At 55.1% G+C, this 19,130-nt stretch overlaps 1 protein-coding gene across 2 annotated transcripts; it reads right to left on the reverse strand.

Annotated features, from left to right (window-relative positions):
* Positions 1–1,663: 1,663 nt before the first annotated feature.
* Positions 1,664–13,016, reverse strand: MED25 (mediator complex subunit 25). 2 transcript variants are annotated; one of them, XM_060173524.1, is made up of 18 exons: positions 12,830–13,016; positions 12,674–12,719; positions 10,008–10,132; positions 8,280–8,378; positions 7,875–7,995; positions 7,470–7,632; positions 7,130–7,260; positions 6,857–6,944; positions 6,573–6,766; positions 5,471–5,599; positions 4,522–4,607; positions 4,388–4,445; positions 4,190–4,297; positions 3,745–3,900; positions 2,926–2,997; positions 2,582–2,800; positions 2,138–2,318; positions 1,664–1,798 (listed from the first exon to the last, which is right to left on the reverse strand). In XM_060173524.1, exons 1-18 carry the CDS (start codon positions 12,961–12,963, stop codon positions 1,701–1,703), a joined length of 2,208 nt encoding a protein of 735 aa, XP_060029507.1. In that variant the 5' UTR covers positions 12,964–13,016; the 3' UTR covers positions 1,664–1,700. The 2 variants fall into 2 exon arrangements, with proteins under 2 accessions (XP_060029507.1, XP_007536304.1); XM_007536242.3 differs by having other exon boundaries at positions 3,709–3,900.
* Between the last annotated feature and the right edge of the window lie 6,114 nt (positions 13,017–19,130).

Raw genomic sequence — 19,130 nt, forward strand, 5'->3', positions numbered from 1 at the left:
TACATGCACTGCTGGGGACTGAACTCAGGACTTCTGGCTTGAGAGCCCAACATTTTTTTTTTCCCCAGCATCTGGACCACTCAGGTTGTTTATTCTTTCAATACAAACACAATGTGTGCGTGTGTGTGTGTGTGTGTGTGTGTGTGTGTGTGAGAGAGAGAGAGAGAGAGGAGGGAGAGAGAGAGAGGGAAAGGGAGGGAGAGAGAGACAGGCAGATGCTTCATTTGCACAAACAGGCTTGCTCCCATTTCTCTCAAAGTGTGGCTGGCTGCCCTCTTATTCTGGCATAGAAGAAAGATTCCACTTTCTTCAGGATGCTGCCCTGGGGACAAACAAAGGGCCAGCCCATTGATAAAGGACAGGACCCTCCTCCTCAGGGCTGGGAGAGCTAAGGGAGGGGTGGGGACTGTGGAAAGCTAAAGAGGTGACACAGTGACTACAGCACTGGGCTTCAAAGAGCTCCTGACTTCATCTCTGGCACAGAATGTGCCAAAGTAATGCTCCCTGATTGTCTCTCCTCTTTTCTGTTCACAGATGTCTTCTCTTTATTAAAAAAAAAAAAAAATTAGTGGGTGGGGGTAGATAGCATAATGGTAATGTAAACAAACTGTCATGCCTGAGGCTCCAAAGACCCAGGTTCAATCCCCTGCACCACCATAAGCCAGGGCTGAACAGTGCTCTGGTAAAATAATTAATGAACTTTATCAGCTAGCCAGAAATTGAGAGGGTAGTGGGACATAAGAGGAAGAGAGACATCTACAGCACTGCTTCACCACTCACAAAGCTTTCCCCCAAGTGGAGACCAGGGGCTTGAAGCCAGATCCCTGTGCGTGCTCAACCAGCTGTGCCACCCCCACCTTTATGAGAGCACTGCTCAGATGGCATTTAACCTGGCGCCCTGGAGTCTCAGGCAGGAAAGTCTTTTGCAGACCCACTGCGCTACCCCTTTGGCCCTCATTTTGAAAAGTCATGGAAGGGGGCCAGGTGGTGGCGCACCTGGTCAAGCTCACACACTACAGTGTACAAGGACCTGGCTTTAAGCCCCTGATCCCCACCTGCAGGGGGAAAGTCTCCCAAGTGGTGATGCATGCCTGCAGGTGTCTCTCTTCCTCTCTCAATTTCTCTGTCTCTAATAAAGTAAATAAATCTCTCTTTAAAAAAAGTCACAGTCATGGTCCCGGATGTGGTACAGTGGATGAAGTGTTGGGCCCCAGTCTCTTCACCACTGCTTCCTGCTCCCCACCTTACCACCCCCAGAACCAGCACCTCACAGCCCACTGGGGTCTGACACCCAGCCCCCCCCCCACACACACACACATACACCTCCCCCTGCATGGCTTCCCAGTCTCCTGGGTTCCCAGGACAAACCAGTTCTCGGGCGGGTACCTGAGCTGCCCATGTCCTGGCATCTGTCTCCCCTCCAGTTCCTCCGCCATCACACTCATGCCCCAGAAGCTTTGACTGAGCAGTGCTCTCAGTGGCCTTCTGAGCACTGGGCTCCCCTGTGCTACCTCCCCGGAACTCCATCTGCCTCGCTGTCCCCAGGTACCCAGACCTGCTGGGGCCTCAGGAGTCTTGTGGAGGGAGAACATAGGCAGGAGTGGCTCCCGCCCCGCCACCTACTGCCCAGCCCCAGGGTCATCAGTGAGGGAGCAGGGGTGTGTGCGCTGCAAGGACTTTTATTGGGGGCTTTACTGGGTTCAGATGAGGTCCATGAGGATGTCGTCCTCCATGACACTGGTCTGCAGGCCCGGCTGGGGGACTGGGCCCCGGGGACCCCCGCTCAGCAGCATCTGACCTGGAGGGGTGGGGGTGGGGGTGGGGCTGGACTCCCAGTGGCTACTGGGTTTGTACCCTGCCTCCTCCTCCTGTGTCGTGAGGGGACTCTCACCTGCACAGGCACAAATCCACTATTTCCCATGAGTCCTTGAGACCCACATCCCCAACACACTTCCTCTCCGGTCCTAGAGCACTTTCTAGAACCCACCAGGTCACAAAGGAAGAGTTCTCACCCCACTTTGTCCTGGAACCCCAGGACTTGCCCTTCCCGAGAGAGCCCTTAGTCTTGGGGTTCCAGCACAGAGACTGCTGGAACGCAGGTCCCAGCTCTAGCCTCCCCAGCCTCCGGACCCCTCACCTGGCAGTGGAGCCCTGGGTGGAAGCTGAGCAGGCCAGGATTGGGTGGGCGGTGGGTGCAGGAGTGGGGGTCCGAGCTGGGGCTGGCCAAGGCCCTGGTGGGGTGGGGGCAACAGTGTAGGGCCCCCCGGAGGCTGAAGGTGGTGCAGGGAAGCCTGTGGAGGTGGCACCCCAGTCTGGGGCTGAGGGAAAAGAGAAGATGGCTCAGAGGTTGCAGGGAAGTAAACACCCCCAGGAGGTTGGAGAGACGAAGTATTTCCATTCACAGAAATCTCAGAACCACCCACGACATAGGCAGTGGGGAGTCAGGGGGTTGGGCCAGGGCCATTGGTGGCTCAGCTCACAACCTGCCCCCCATACTCCCCACCACCAGCTCAACCTCCCTCCCCAAATCTGAAAGCACCTGCGACCATGGTTTTCGGCCGCTCACACCCCCAAACCTCACCGGTGGTGGGTTGAGGAGAAGGCTCCGCAGCTGGGGGTTGGCGCCGGGGTTCTGGGGCCGAAGGATGGGTCCAGGCGGGGGTGGGCCGGGGGCTGTTCCAGGAGGGCCTTGGGGAGCACCTGGAGGGGCCTGGGCAGCACCTTGGGCCTGGGGTTGCCCCGTGGCTGCTGAAGCTCCCACAGTACCCTGAGACTGAGGCTGTGGAGGGCGGAGCTGGAGCTGGTGGGGACAGACAGGGTGAGGGCCGGAGCCCAACCAGATGGCCCGTGGGCTGTGAGGGCTGAAGGCACTGCCCTCTGGGTCCCTGAGTCCCTTCCTCCTTGACTCACTGGCCCTGTACTCACCAGATTCTGTGAAGGCCTTGCCTGGTCCTCCAAGATGGGGCCCAATCCAGGGGGTGCCTGCTGTGCCCCCATCTGTGGGAGAGAGGAGCAAGTCAGGGGACAAGGGGGTAGAGGGTCAGCCAACGTGCAGGAGGCTGAACCCTTTGGGCAAACATGAGGAGCTGGGAAGGTTTTTTTTGTTTGTTTTTGGGGGGAGAGGGGGGCCTGGAAGTAAGCCTGACATCCCTAGCACACTGCCAGTCCCCTAGAATCCATGGCTGGTGTTTTGGAGAAGATGGTGTTTTCTGTTTCTTTTGTTTTGATGTCTTATTTATTTTTTCTTTTTTTACTTTCTACTTTATTTTCACTTTTTCCCAGAGCATTGCTCAGCTCTAGTTGATGGTGGTGCTAGGGACTGAACCTGGGACCTCAGCGCCTCTGACATGAAACTTCGTTTGCAAAACCATTATGCTGTTTCCCCACTCGCATGGCGTTTCATTTTGTGGTACTGGGACCTCACTCATTCTCAACTTCACTGCTTCCAGGCCTACTGTCAGTATCTGCATCAGGCAGAAGAGAAAAGCAGAGCTGCCCCCAGTAGCATGGCGCCTCCGACCGGGGTCAGGGTTTGAGCCTGGGCTGTGTGCAGAGCCAGGCATACGCCCTACCAGTGAGCTCTCAGCCCAACAAAGAGACGGAAAAGGAAAAGCCCTAAAGAGATGTGCGGCAAGGGACAGGGCGCAGGCAGCCAAGACCCAGGGGCGGGGACCCCCCAGGCCCAGAGAGGGCACACCCTTCACGCACCCCACGCTGCTGCTGCTCCAGCTTCTGCTGCTGCACTTGCTTGTGGTTGGTGATGACCTGCCGGATGCCGTTGACGAAGCCGCTCTGGTCGTAGGGGATGAGGCCCATGAAGATCTTCTTCTTGGATGAGTAGAGCAGCATGAGCACGCGCACCTCGCAGGGCGCAGTGTGGGGGAAGTGCACGCAGCCCGCCTGCAGGAGGGAGGGGGGGGCATCACACCAGATCCCTGGGCAGGGCTGGAGGGCTGGGCGCTGAGCTCTCCCACCAGGAACCCGTGGGCCACCTCCTTCTCCAGGAGCCCCAACACAGTTGGACACCAGAAGCTTGGGACCCCTGCCAGTCGGCAGGCAGTGAGGTCTGTGCCTAGTGCAGGGGACCCCACGGAGCCCCCTTGCATTCCAGAAGGTGACCACAGTCCTCTGGAGGCCCCTGTGCAGTCCCCTGCCAGGAAGAGCCTTTGGGGCCTCCCTCAGGACTCACAAAGCCATTGCCCATGATGCGATAGAGGCCTTTGAGCGACTCCAGGTCCTTGTTGGTGAAATGGAACTGGACCATCCTCGAGTTCCGGAACAAAGGGCCCAGGGTGGTCTGGGGGAGATTCGAGAATATGGGAAGGGGAGTGCACACATGCACAGGGGAGTGGGGAGAAGGGCAGGTCCGGGAGGGGTGGATACCTACCAGCAGCTGCTGTGGGATGAGCTGCATGATCAGCTTCTGGGGCCACTGCTCTGTCTTCCTGAGGGAAGGGAGGTGGTGAAGAAGGTGCACCCCTTGCCTGTACCCCACCCACCACAGCCCCCACAGCCACCTACAGGTTCTCGCCGTGATTCACGTAGACCTGGCAGGGTAGGGACCGCGTCAGCTTGGTGTTGGCATCAACAGAAGCAGGTTTGGGCTTCTGATGGAGAAGGAAGAGCGTGTCATGGTGGGAAGAGGCCCAAGTCCCACCCCTCCACCCCAAAGTTAGGGTTGGCCCCTAGGGTGTCCCACAAGCCCCGTGGCCCCTCCCTCCATCCATTACACAACCCAATAGTCTTCAGACCCTACAAGAGTTGAGGGGCTATGCCTCTCACCCCAATCCTACGGCCCTCACCCAGAGATGCCACAACCCCTGGAATCATCCATCCAAACCCCAAATATGAGATGTCTTGGTTCTGCACCCACAATACAATGTGTGTCTGTGCGTGTGCACGCCTGCCTCCTGGGCCCCCTTCTCTGTTCCTTTCCATTATTTCCAAAATGAAGACACAAAGAAAGGAAGAGAGCACAGTACTGCTCCATCATCCACGGAACTTCCCCGGGTGTCACACTTGCTGCTTCAAGTATGGCCAAGGGGCAGGCCCTGTCAGGCAACCTATCTCCTGGCCCTGCAACACGTTTTTGTCTTTTTCCAAATTTTCCTTTTTGTTGCCCTTGTTTTATTGTTGCAGTTATTGTTGTTATTGAAGTCATTGTGGTTGGATAGGACAGAGAAAACTGAAGAGAAGGGGAAGACGGGGAGAGAAAGATAAGACACTTGCAGACCTGCTTCACCGCCTGTGAAGTGACTCCCCTGCAGGTGGGGAGCCGGGGGCTCGAACCAGGCTCAAACCTTATGCGGTCCTTGTGCTTGGCGCCACCTGCACTTAACCCGCTGCACTACTGCCCGACTCCCACAACACGGTTTTTGCTCTCACCCCAGTCCCCATGTGTCCCCCTCCAGCCGAGCTCTGTGTGTGGTGCTTATGCCTCCCTCAGCCTGCTCTCCACATTCCTACTTACCTCCTGCCACTCAAGCACCCCACTCCAAGCCAGGAGTTTGTTGGAGACTGACTGCTGCCCTCCAAGGGCTGGGGCCCCGAGCTGGGCTGGGGAGGGGCCGCTCACCCCACCCGGAGCCACTGAGCCCGCCTGCAAAGAAGGGGGACATCGGGGCCAGGTCAGACAAGCAGAAGAGGACTGGGGATGAGAAATAGTTGAGATGCCGGGGCCCCAGGTTGGAGCAGAGGTACTGATGCAATAATGTGGCGCCTGGCTGTTCTCTGTCTGCTGTGAAACTCTCTACCTCATGCAAGTGAAGTGACTGTCCCATTGCCCCACCCCTATCCCCCCACTCAACCAAAGCACTGCTAGGCTCTGGCTTACTGTGGTACTGGGGGTTGAACCTGGGAACTCTGGTGCCTTAGATTTTTGAAAGGCTTTTAGCAGAACCATTATGCCATCTCCCCAGCCTCTAAGTCTTTTTTTTATGAGAAAGATATGAGGAAAGAACCAGCCATCACTCTGTTGCATGTGCTGCCCGGGATCGAACTCTGGACCTCATGCTTGAGAATCTAGTGCCTTAGCCACTGCACCACCTCCTGGACCACCAAAAGTCATTTTTTAAGGCTCTAAAATAATAATAATGATGAAGCAACCAAATAAGAAGTATAACAGATAAAGTGCCTGGCTCTTAAGCATGAGGCCCCAAAGTCAATCCCCAACACTACATGTGCCAAAGGAGTACTGATTCTCTCACCCTTGTTGTCTAGTAAGTAAAACTTACCAAATGAAAAAATTATAAATGATAAAAAAAGAGGGGTGGGGGACAGAGGCCCCTCCCTCTATAGCCCCAAACCCAAAACACGACTGGGCATTCCCAGGACCATACATTTGCCTATAGAAGATAAAGACTCAAGTCCCAAGACCCCAGTTTCTCAGAAGCATGCAGCCTACAGTCCCCCCACCAAGTCTAAGCATGGTCTGTTGAACAAGCCTGAGACCCCGAGGCTCTGTGCCCCTGGACTGTCCTCAGGAAGGCAAACTCCTTGCATCATGTAAGCCCAGAGCCACGCGGGGCCCCGAGAGAAGGGCTGAGGGAATCAGGAGGCAGGTGGGCACCAACCATGGACGGAGCCCCAGGCTGCACGGCGGAGGCCAGGCCCGGGCCAGCAGCCACCGTAGAGACCAGGCTAGGCTGGGACACAGGAGGTGGCTTGGGGGCCCCGGGGGCTCCAGGGGGCAGCTGAGGGGCAGCAGTCTGGCTGAAGGGGGGACCAACTCCGGAGGCAGCCTGCTGGAGTGGATTGATGGGGGAGACTGCAGGAAAGAGGCAGGGGAGGGGAGGGTCAGGGGTGTGGAGAGGCCCTGCCAGCCCCATCCACCCGCGTCTCCAGCCCCAGGACTCACAGCGTGGGCCCAGCCCTGCCTTCTGGTTCTTTGCTGCCTCCACGGCATTCTGGGCAGCAACTTGAGCTGCGCTCAGATTCCCAGGGACCTGGGGACAGGGGATGGGGAGGAAGCTGGTGAGGCCAGGCATCCAGGACCCACATCCCAGTGCCAACCGCAGCCACACCCATTCAAGGCCTGTACCCCAGGAGCCCCACGCTCCTGACATGCCACGGGGACTCTCATCACCCAAGGACCCCCAGGAACACCCCTTCTTATACATGGTGCCCGTACCTGGTACTGCTGGGGCACCGGGGGCAGAGGCTGCTGGGGGGCTGCCGACAGTGGAGGGCCTGAAGGAGCGGTCGGAGGCAGAGGCACGGGCTGCTTGGGTTGGAGAGGGCCTGGGGCTGAGCTGCCCCCCACTGAGCACCAAGGAGGGATGACAGAGACAGGAGAGAAAGCCAGGTTAGGGGGAGCTGCTCCAGAGGGGTCCCAAGTTCTTGTAGCAGGAGTGAGCTGCCCAGCTGGCTACAGTCCCTGATGGTCACATGACTCAGCACATCTCCTCCCTCAGACTCAGGAGTCCCCCAGACCCCTCCGACCCTCACCCTCTGCAGCACCCAGGTCTCACCTGGCAGCACGAGTCCCCGCACCAGCACCATGTGCCTGGGGTCCTGGCTCACGTCGGCAGGTGGCTGCAGTGGTTCCAACATGGCCGGGGGAGCCGCCTTCTCAAACAGAAGCCGCAAGGCAGGCAGCTTCCGGGGAGACACGACAGAGAAGTGGATGCCCCGCTGCAGGGGAGGGGACAGCAGTCAGACCTGGGCCCAGAAGCCACTTCCCAGCAGGACTAGGGGCAGAAAGCCACAGGCTACATGGGAGCTGCCAGAACCTGGGTTAGAGCTCACCCATCAGGAATAAGCAGAGGGAGGCCGAGTCTGAGAGGAATCTGAAACCTGGGAGTCCAGACCCCAGGCCCTGCTCTCTCACACACAGGGGTCCCCAACCCCTCCCCTTTCAAGCCAGTGGTCCTCACCTCCCCAATCTTCTGCACCAGACTCTCCGTGGTGCACCCAGAGTACGTGGTGCTCTCGACAGCAGGTAGCAAGTAAGGCGGTGAGTTACAGATGAGGAGGCAGACGCGGTGCGTCTGGCCGCTGTGAGGGGCAAGGGAAGATGGGGAGCAGGTGGTCACTGGGGCTCTGGGCCAGAGGGGGGAGAACTTGGCCCTGCAGATCATCAGGACTGTGACGGGGGATGTCCCAGAGAACAAAGGCTGTGGGAAACCCACCCCAAACTGGCTCCTCTCGCCTGTGAGGACTCTAAAGTTGGGCCCTGGCTTGGGTACCAAGCATGAAGGACAGAGGCAGGCGGAGTCCTGGGAAGGGCACAGGGGCTCAGCCCAGCTGGAAGAAGGCACACAGGCCTGGTGCGAACTCACATCTGCTCCCGCATCTTCTTAAAGTCATCGAAGAGCTGCAGGGCTGTGCTGAGGCCTTCTGCGATGAGGCTGCAGCTCTCGCCGCCTCCGCCCATGAACCTGCAGAGGCCAGGCTGGGGATCAGGGCTGCCACCTCCTGGCACCCTCCCCCACCTCTCAGGACAACAGGAACTCTGTGGAGACCCCCCCCCCCAAACTCTTCCAGGGCAGGCAGAGTCTGACCCCGACACAAGAACAGGGGGCAGTCGTCAATTCCTACATCAGAGGGTAGATCAGGGAAAGAGGCCAGGTTCCTAGTGGTCCCCACCCTGAACACCACAAGCAGCAGGATGTGGCTCTGGTGTTTGTCTCTCACATGTGATAAAAGTTTAAAAAAAACTTATATAAGAAAAATTTTTTTTCAGTGGCCCGGGAGGTGGCACACTGGATAAGGTGCCAGACTCTCAAGCATGAGGTCCTGAGTTCCATCCATGGCACAGCATGTTCCAGAGTGGTGGTCATCAGTTTTATGGGACAGATGGCATCATAGTTATGCAAAAAGACTCTCATGCCTAAGGCTCTAGAAGTCTCATGTTTAAGTCCCTGCAACACTGTAAGCCAAAGCTGAGCAGGTAAAAATAAGTAAATAGGGGGTCGGGTGGTAGCACAGTAGGTTAAGCGCATGTGGCGCAAAGCGCCAAGGACTGGTATAAGGATCCCAGTTCGAGGCCCCTGGCTCCCCACTTGCAGATACTCTTGTAGACCTACGTCACTGCTTGTGATGTGAACCTCTTGCAAGTGGGGAGAGTCTTTTTGCAAGGACCCGTTCAAGGATCCAGGTTCGAGCCCCCACTCCTCACCCGCAGGGGGTTCGCTTCACAAGTATGAAGCAGGTCTGCTGGTGTCTACTTTCCTCTCCCTCTATCTCCCCATCCTCTCAATTTCTCTCTGTCCTAAAAAAAAAAAAAAAAAAAAGTAGGAAGGAAAAAAAATGACCACTGGGAGTGGTGGATTTCGGAGTGCCTGTGCCAAACCCCAGCGATAACCTTGAGAGCAAAAAAAATAACTGTTTATTTTAATGAAAGAAATATAAGAAGACAGGCCAGAGTACTGCTCACCTCTGGCTTATGATGAGACTGGGGACTGAAACTGAGACCTCAGAGTCTCAGCCAAGAAAGTTGTTTGCAAAACTGCTGTCCTGTCTCCCTTGATCAAGGCCTCTTTTTTCCCTGTGGGCTACTTCTCCTGTTTATTTCACCTGAGTTTTATTAACGAGAGAAAAAAGAAAGAGCAAAAAAGGGACCAAGTGGTGGCACACCTGGCTAAATGCACACACTATAGTGTGCAAGGACCCGTGTTCAAGCCCCTGGTTCTCCATCTGCAGAGGGAAAGTTTCACAAGCAGTGAAGCAAGGCTGCAGGTGTCTCTCTCCCACCCCTCCCCCTTCAGTTTGTCTCTATCCAATAATAAGTAAATAAACAAATAAAAATAAAACGAGTTTAAGAAAAGCTGTGGGGGGAAGAGAATGCTGAAAAGTTAAAAGTGAGAGAGAGGTTCAGAGCATCACTCCAGTACAACCTGGGACCTCATGCTACTTAAGACTTTAACACCTTGGGCTGGGGAGACAGTATAATAGTTCTGCAAAAAGACTTCCCCGCCTGAGACTCTGAGGTCCCAGCTTCAATCCCCAGCACCGCCAGTACTTTCTGCTCACCCAAGACCCAGCCCAGGCTCGCTGGGAACACTCACTTGATGCCATCCAGCCAGGTAACAAACTCATAGGCGCTGCTGGTGGGGGCGTGACACTGGACATAGGACTCCGGGGCGCAGTCCACGGTGTTGAACACCACAAGGCTGTACTGGGTGCCGCCATACTGGGAACCACCAGGAAAGCTTTTGGCTGGGCCTCCAACACTCTTCTCTCAGAGAAGTCGCAGGCCCTCCCCTCACACCCAGGGGTCCCCCAGCCCCTCCTCCCTCACACACAGGGGTCCCCCAGCCCCTCCTCCCTCACAACCAGGGGTCCCCCAGCACCTCCTGCCTCACACCCAGGGTCCCCCAGCCCCTCCTCCCTCACACCCAGGGGTCCCCCAGCCCCTCCTCCCTCACACCCAGGGGTCCCCCATCCCCTCCTCCCTCACACCCAGGGTCCCCAGCCCCTCCTCCCTCACACCCAGGGGTCCCCCAGCCCCTCCTCCCTCACACCCAGGGTCCCCAGCCCTCCTCCCTCACACCCAGGAGTCCCCCAGCCCCTCCTCCCTCACACCCAGGGGTCCCCCAGCCCCTCCTCCCTCACAACCAGGGGTCCCCCAGCCCCTCCTCCCTCACACCCAGGGGTCCCCCAGCCCCTCCTCCCTCACACCCAGGGTCCCCAGCCCTCCTCCCTCACACCCAGGGGTCCCCCAGCCCCTCCTCCCTCACACCCAGGGGTCCCCCATCCCCTCCTCCCTCACACCCAGGGTCCCCAGCCCCTCCTCCCTCACACCCAGGGGTCCCCCAGCACCTCCTCCCTCACACCCAGGGGTCCCCCAGCCCCTCCTCCATCAGACCCAGGGGTCCCCCAGCACCTCCACCCTCACACCCAGGGGTCCCCCAGCCCCTCCTCCCTCACACCCAGGGTCCCCAGCCCCTCCTTCCTCACACCCAGGGGTCCCCCAGCCCCTCCTCCCTCACACCCAGGGTCCCCAGCCCCTCCTTCCTCACACCCAGGGGTCCCCCAGCCCCAACTCCCTCACACCCAGGGGTCCCCCAGCACCTCCTCTCTCACACCCAGGGTCCCCAGCCCCTCCTCCCTCACACCCAGGGGTCCCCCAGCCCCTCCTCCCTCACACCCAGGGCTCCCCCAGCCCCTCCTCCCTCACACCCAGGGGTCCCCCAGCACCTCCTCTCTCACACCCAGGGGTCCCCCGGCCCCTCCTCCCTCACACCCAGGGGTCCACCAGCCCCTCCTCCCTCACACCCAGGGGTCCCCCAGCCCCTCCTCCCTCACACCCAGGGTCCCCAGCCCCTCCTTCCTCACACCCAGGGTCCCCCAGCCCCTCCTCCCTCACACCCAGGGGTCCCCCAGCCCCTCCTCCCTCACACCCAGGGGTCCCCCATCCCCTCCTCCCTCACACCCAGGGTCCCCAGCCCCTCCTCCCTCACACCCAGGGGTCCCCCAGCACCTCCTCCCTCACACCCAGGGGTCCCCCAGCCCCTCCTCCATCAGACCCAGGGGTCCCCCAGCACCTCCACCCTCACACCCAGGGGTCCCCCAGCCCCTCCTCCCTCACACCCAGGGTCCCCAGCCCCTCCTTCCTCACACCCAGGGGTCCCCCAGCCCCTCCTCCCTCACACCCAGGGTCCCCAGCCCCTCCTTCCTCACACCCAGGGGTCCCCCAGCCCCAACTCCCTCACACCCAGGGGTCCCCCAGCACCTCCTCTCTCACACCCAGGGTCCCCAGCCCCTCCTCCCTCACACCCAGGGGTCCCCCAGCCCCTCCTCCCTCACACCCAGGGCTCCCCCAGCCCCTCCTCCCTCACACCCAGGGGTCCCCCAGCACCTCCTCTCTCACACCCAGGGGTCCCCCGGCCCCTCCTCCCTCACACCCAGGGGTCCCCCAGCCCCTCCTCCCTCACACCCAGGGTCCCCCAGCCCCTCCTCCCTCACACCCAGGGTCCCCAGCCCCTCCTTCCTCACACCCAGGGTCCCCCAGCCCCTCCTCCCTCACACCCAGGGGTCCCCCAGCCCCTCCTCCCTCACACCCAGGGGTCCCCCATCCCCTCCTCCCTCACACCCAGGGTCCCCAGCCCCTCCTCCCTCACACCCAGGGGTCCCCCAGCACCTCCTCCCTCACACCCAGGGGTCCCCCAGCCCCTCCTCCATCAGACCCAGGGGTCCCCCAGCACCTCCACCCTAACACTCAGGGTCCCCAGCCCCTCCTTCCTCACACCCAGGGGTCCCCCAGCCCCTCCTCCCTCACACCCAGGGGTCCCCCAGCCCCAACTCCCTCACACCCAGGGTCACCAGCACCTCCTCCCTCACACCCAGGGGTCCCCCAGCCCCTCCTCCCTCACACCCAGGGGTCCCCCAGCACCTCCTCTCTCACACCCAGGGGTCCCCCGGCCCCTCCTCCCTCACACCCAGGGGTCCCCCAGCCCCTCCCCCCTCACACCCAGGGGTCCCCCGGCCCCTCCTCCCTCACACCCAGGGGTCCCCCGGCCCCTCCTCCCTCACACCCAGGGGTCCCCCGGCCCCTCCTCCCTCACACCCAGGGGTCCCCAGCCCCTCCTCTCTCACACCCAGGGGTCCCCCGGCCCCTCCTCCCTCACACCCAGGGGTCCCCCAGCCCCTCCTCTCTCACACCCAGGGGTCCCCCGGCCCCTCCTCCCTCACACCCAGAGGTGCCCACCAGTCCCTCTCCCCTCAGACTCACGTCTCCCCCGAAGTCCGTCTCAGCAGGAGGACCACCGTTAAAGTACCTGCGGGGGTCAGGGGTCAGGGGTCAGGGGTCAGAGGTCTGGGTCAGCCCCGAAACAGCTCGGAAACTAAAGCCGGAGGGCGGGGTTGACGTCGCGGAAAAGGCACTCACTCGATAGCCGGGAGCAAGTAGTGTTTGCAGAGCCCCTCGAAGTAAGGTCCCAAGTTGGCGGTGCCCTCGATTACAAACACCACGTCAGCCACGAGACCCCCGGCGCGGGCCGGGCCCTCGGACCCGGGGACCATGCCCCGCGCAGTCGCAGCCAGGTTCGCCTCAGCCACCGCGGGAAGAATCAAACTGCGCCTGCGCGGAGCGCGCGTCCTTATGCGCGATAACTGCGCGCAGACGCCGTGACGCAAACGCGGCCATATTTCTGCAGGGCAGCCACGCCTGGCGGGTTTTTTTTTTTTCCTTTCCTTCCGTGTACAAGACAGAGAAAGGAGATTCAACATAGAAAACTCCTTGGAAAAGCTAATGTAGATGGAATATTTCTTTATTCTCGGTACTGTAAAGTGTCCAGTATGCCAAAAGCGACTCATTAGGCCGCCATCTTTAAGCGGGGCACCAGTCCCAATTGGATTCACGGAGGACCGGGGATCTAGTTGCTAGGCAACGTGAACGCGGTCCCTGTTTTCTAACCTAGAGATGGAGTTCCGAGTTGGACTTCACACGCCAAGGGGAGGCTTGGGCGAGGAGGAGGGTGGAAGGTAGGGTCCAATCCCATCGTCCTAAACGGGGTTTCTAGGCAACATATTAAAGTTGCAATGAACTCAGACGAAAGAGCAGCTGTTTGTTTTCTTTTGCTTTTTTCCTGGAAAAGCAGCAGATCTCCAGCCCAAGTAGAGGTTGCTAGGCAACATCTCATCATTTTCTCGGAGAAGGGCCAAAATTTGGCCCAGAACATAAATACATTCCAGGTGGATTGAACATGTAAATCCAACAAATGAAAGCATAAAAAATCATAAATGGGAAACTGGGGAATGTTATGCATGTACAAACTATTGTATTTACTGTTGAATGTAAAACATTAATTCTCCAATAAAGAAATAAATTTAAAAAAAAAAAATAACATAAAAACCCAACACAACGAGTGCCACCCCAGAATGCTTCACTTCAGACTGTGTCCAGAGACTTCAGGTGTGGAACGACAACCCTTCAGCTTCATCACTCGGGTGACACCTTTCCTTTCATAGGATTCTCTAATTCCATCCCAGGTGGTTCACTTCCTAACAAAGTGCCAAAACCTAGATATAGACCAGGTTCCAGGAGATAGAGCATATGTTCACAGGTATCCATAAACTAGGGCAAATATATACCTGAAAGAAGAAGTACACAATAGTCTGCAGTGAGTACCCCCCCAACACTTCATCTCCACTATTCCAACCTTTGGGTCCATGATTCTTCAACAATTTGTTTGGCTTTGTATGTTAACTCTCTTTTCAGCCACCAGGTTCCAGATGCCATCAAGATGCCGGCCAGGCTTCCCTGGACTGAAGACCCCACCAATGTGTCCTGGAGCCCTGCTTCCCCAGAGACCCACCCTACTAGGGAAAGAGAGAGGCAGACTGGGAGTATGGATCTACCAGTCAACCCCATGTTCAGTGGGGAAGCAATTACAGAAGCCAGACCTTCTACCTTCTGCAACCCACAATGACCCTGGGTCCATGCTCCCAGAGGGATAGAGAATGGGAAAGCTATCAGGGGAGGGGGTGGGATATGGAGATTGGGTGGCGGGAATTGTGTGGAGTTGTACCCCCCCATCCTATGATTTTGTTAATGTCTCCTTTTTTTTTTTAAATGTTTATTTATTCCTTTTTGTTGCCCTAGTTGTTTTATTGTTGTAGTTATTATTGTTGCCGTCGTTGTTGGATAGGACAGAGAGAAATGGAGAGAGGAAGGGAAGACAAAGAGGGAGAGAAAGACACCTACTCACCGCCTGTGAAGCGATGCCCCTGTAGGTGGGGAGCCAGGGGCTCGAACCGGGATCCTTGGCTGGTCCTTGCGCTTTGCGCCATGTGCGCTTAACCCGCTGCCCTACCGCCTGACTCCCAATGTCTCCTTTCTTAAATAAATAAATAAATGTTTACAAAGCATAAAAATCACTGGGGCGGGGGGTGGGAGGGGAGGAACACCCTGTATAGCCCTGAAAACAGGAAAAATAGTTTTTCCTAGTCTTACAGGAGAGCCAGAACATTTAAAATATTAATCAATTCACCACCCATGCACTTCCATAAGCCATATAGGAAGTGGGAGAGGGGGATAGATTTTTTTTGGAGGGAGGGCAAAAATTCACTACACTAACAATGTCATTTCAAATTTAAGGAATCAGAAACACTATGTTTTAGGAATCTGAGCAAGTTCACAAGCAAAAACATTCTAACATTTTTTTAAAAGATTTATTTATTGAGATGAGGGAGATAGCAGAATAGTCATGCAAAGAGACTCTCATGCTTGAGGCTCTAAGGTTCTAGGGTCAATACCTTGCACCACCACAAGCCAGAGCCGATCAGTGCTCTCGTGGAAAAAAGAAAAAAAAAATTATTATGGTTATGCAAAGAGACTCCAAAGGCTCAAAAGTCCCAGGATCAACCTTTCACACCACCATAAGCCAGAGTTGAGCACTGCTCTGGTAAAACATAATATTTATTAATGAGCAGGAAAGGAGAGGTGACCAGACTAACACTCTGGCACATGCAATGGTAGACTTCTTCTTCTTCTATCGTTTGCCCTTCTTCCGTAGCCAGTCAACAGGTCAGGTTGAAAGCTGCCAGGAGCTGCTTGTTGCTGGCTTTGAAAGTGACTGGGATCCATGTGGATTCAGTCGGCTAGGAAGGATCGTCAGTTTCCCCAATGAATGGGTGCTCACGGGATGCACCACGGGAAGGTCGATCCAATGCATCCCAATGGTAGACTCAAAACACAGGACTGTTCCACCTCTTTGACAACCAGGCCAGCATTTCACCTCTTACATTTTTTTTTCTCCAGGATTACTGCTCAAATTCAGTGCCTGCACTCTGAATCCACTGCTCCTGGAGGCTTTTTTTTTTTTCCTCCTGTTTTTGTTGTTTTAAGGTTGTTGTTATTATTGTTGTTGGATAGGACAGAGAGAAATGGACAGAGGAAGGGAAGACAAAGAAGGGGAGAGAAAGACAGACACTTGTAGACCTGCTTCACTGCCTGTGAAGCGACCCCCCTGCAGGTGGGGAGCCGGAGGCTCGAACCAGGATCCTTGCACTTCTTAACAACTTGCAACTTAACATGTTGCGCTACCGCCCCCCCACATCTATTATTATTTTTAATATTTATTTGTTTTACCAGAGTTCTGCTTACCTCACCTTACAGTGGTACAGGGGATTGAACCTGGGAGTTTGATGCTTCAGGTATGAGAGTCTCTGCATAACCATTATGGTACCTACCACTGCTCTCTTACTTCTTTTTACTATTAGTTGTTTTTTTTTTTTAATATTTTATTTTATTTATTTATTCCCTTTTGTTGCCCTTGTTGTTTTATTGTTGTAGTTATTATTGTTGTTGTCGTCGTTGTTGGATAGGACAGAGAGAAATGGAGAGAGGAGGGGAAGACAGAGAGGGGGAGAGAAAGACAGACACCTGCAGACCTGCTTCACCGCCTGTGAAGCGACTCCCCTGCAGGTGGGGAGCCGGGGGCTCGAACCAGGATCCTTATGCCGGTCCTTGTGCTTTGCGCCACCTGCGCTTAACCCGCTGCACTACAGCCCGGCTCCCCTCTTACTTCTTTTATTACTGTTGTTGCTGTTGTTATTTGCCACCAGGGTTACTGCCAGGACTCAGGGACTGCCTGACATCAGTGTTCACAGTGTTTTCTTTTTTTCCTCATTATTTATTTATTGCCTCCAGGGTTACCACTGGGACTCAGTCTCAGCACTAGGGAGGGCTCTACCACTCCTGGTGGCTGTTTTTTCTTCTTTTCCAATTTTATTTACTTATTATTTTCTATGTCATTCTATAGGATAGAGGAAAATTGAGAGGGGAGTGGGAAACAGAGACAGAGAAAGATATCTGCAGACCTCCTTCACCTTCACCGCTTGTGAAGAGTCACCCCTGCAGGTGGGGAGCAGGGGTTTAACCTGTATCCTTGCGCTTTGTACTATGTGTGCTTAACTGGGTACGCCACCTCCCGACCCGTCTTTTTTTTTTTTTTTTTTAATAAAAGATGAGAGGGGGGAGTCGGGCGGTAGCGCAGCAGATTAAGCGCAGGTGGCAAAAAGCGCATGGACCAGCACAAGTGGTGAAGCAGGTCTGCAGGTGTCTGTCTTTCTCTCCCCCTCTCTGCCTTCCCCTCCTCTCTCCATTTCTTTCTGTTTGATCAAACAACGACAACATCAATAATAATAACTACGACAATTAAAAAAAACAAGGGCAACAAAAGGGAATAAATAAATATTAAAAAAATATATGGGGGGGTGTCGGGTGCTAGCACAACAAGTTAAGAGCACACAGCACCAAGCGCAAGGATCCCGGTTCGAGCCCCTGGCTCCCCACTTGCGGGGGTGGGGGGTGGGGGGGTAGGGGGTGTCGCCTCACAAGTGGTGAAGTAGGTCTGCATGTGTCTGTATTTCTCTCCCCCTCTCTATCTCCCTTACTCTCTCGATTTCTCTCTGTCCTATCCAACAACAACAACAACAGCAATGACAACAATAATAATGACAACAACAAGGGTAACAACAAGGGCAATAAAATGGGAAAAAAGGCCTCCAGGAGCAGTGGATTCATAGTGCAGGCACCGAGCCCCAGTGATAACCCTGGAAGCAAGAAATAAATAAATTAAATTAAAAGATGAGAGAGAAAGAGAGGGAGAGAAGGATAGAGAAGAAACACCTACAACACTGCTTCCTTGCTCCTAGAGCTTCCCCACTGCAGCTGGGGATTAAGGCTTGAATCTGGGTCCTCGTGAGATTTAAAGTGTTTATTCTCCTCGTGAGTCACCACCACCCTGGGTCCTACTCTACCTTTCATCTAGAGCAAACCCAACCTTTTCTATGTAAGTTTCCTTGAGCTTATGGTAGGGAAGAGGCCTAGGTGAGAGAAAGCCCAGTTCAAAATGACCCAAGACTATGAATCCACTGCTCCTGGTGGCCATTTTTCATTTTTATTGGATAGGACAGAGAGAAATTGAGAGGTGAAGGGGAGATAGAGAAAGAGGCCTGGAGACCTGTTTCAGCACTTGTGAAGTCCCCCCCCCTCCCCCCAAGTACCACCATAAACCAGAGCTGAGTAGAACTCTGGTCTTTTTAACATTTTTTTAATTTTTTAAAATTTTTATTTATTTTCTTTCCCTTTTGTTGCCCTTGTTGTAGAACTCTGGTCTTTATCTCTGTATCTCTCTCCTTCATTAAGATAAAATTATGGGCGAGAAACACATGAAAAAATGCTCCAAGTCTCTGATTGTCAGAAAAATGCAAATCAAGACAACAATGAGATATCACTTCACTCCTGTGAGAATGTCATACATCAGAAAAGGTAACAGCAGCAAATGCTGGAGAGGGTGTGGGGTCAAAGGAACCCTCCTGCACTGCTGGTGGGAATGTCAATTGGTCCAACCTCTGTGGAGAACAGTCTGGAGAACTCTCAGAAGGCTAGAAATGGACCTACCCTATGACCCTGCAATTCCCCTCCTGGGGATATATCCTAAGGAACCCAACACATCCATCCAAAAAGATCTGTGTACACATATGTTCTTGGCAGCACAATTTGTAATAGCCAAAACCTGGAAGCAACCCAGGTGTCCAACAACAGATGAGTGGCTGAGCAAGTTGTGGTATATATACACAATGGAATACTACTCAGCTGTAAAAAATGGTGACTTCACCGTTTTCAGCCGATCTTGGATGGACCTTGAAAAAATCATGTTGAGTGAAATAAGTCAGGAACAGAAGGATGAATACGGGATGATCTCACTCTCAGGCCGAAGTTGAAAAACAAGATTAGAAAAGAAAACACAAGTCGAACCTGAAATGGAATTGGAGTATTACACCAAAGTAAAAGACTCTGGGGTGGGGGGGTGAGTGGGGAGAATACAGGTCCATGAAAAATGATGAATGAAATAGTGGGGGTTTTATTGTTAAATGGGAATCTGGGGAATGTTATGCATGTAAAAAAAAAAAAAAAGGAAGAAGAAGTAGAAACGCAAAGCAGAAATTGACTGAGTTTGGAGTATGGCACCAAAGTAAGAAAGCAGAAGTACACTAGAGTTTGCAGTGAGTACCTCCCTAATACTTCCTCTCCACTTTTCCAAGCTTTGGGTCCATGATTGCTCAACAATTTGTTTGGCTTTGTATGTTAACTCTCTTTTCAGCCACCAGGTTCCAGATGCCATCAGGATGCTGGCCAGGCTTCCCTAGACTGAAGACCCCACCAATGTGTCCTGCAGCTC

Source organism: Erinaceus europaeus, chromosome 2 (genome assembly GCF_950295315.1).
Source record: "Erinaceus europaeus chromosome 2, mEriEur2.1, whole genome shotgun sequence".
In the NCBI taxonomy this organism is placed as follows: domain Eukaryota; kingdom Metazoa; phylum Chordata; class Mammalia; order Eulipotyphla; family Erinaceidae; genus Erinaceus; species Erinaceus europaeus.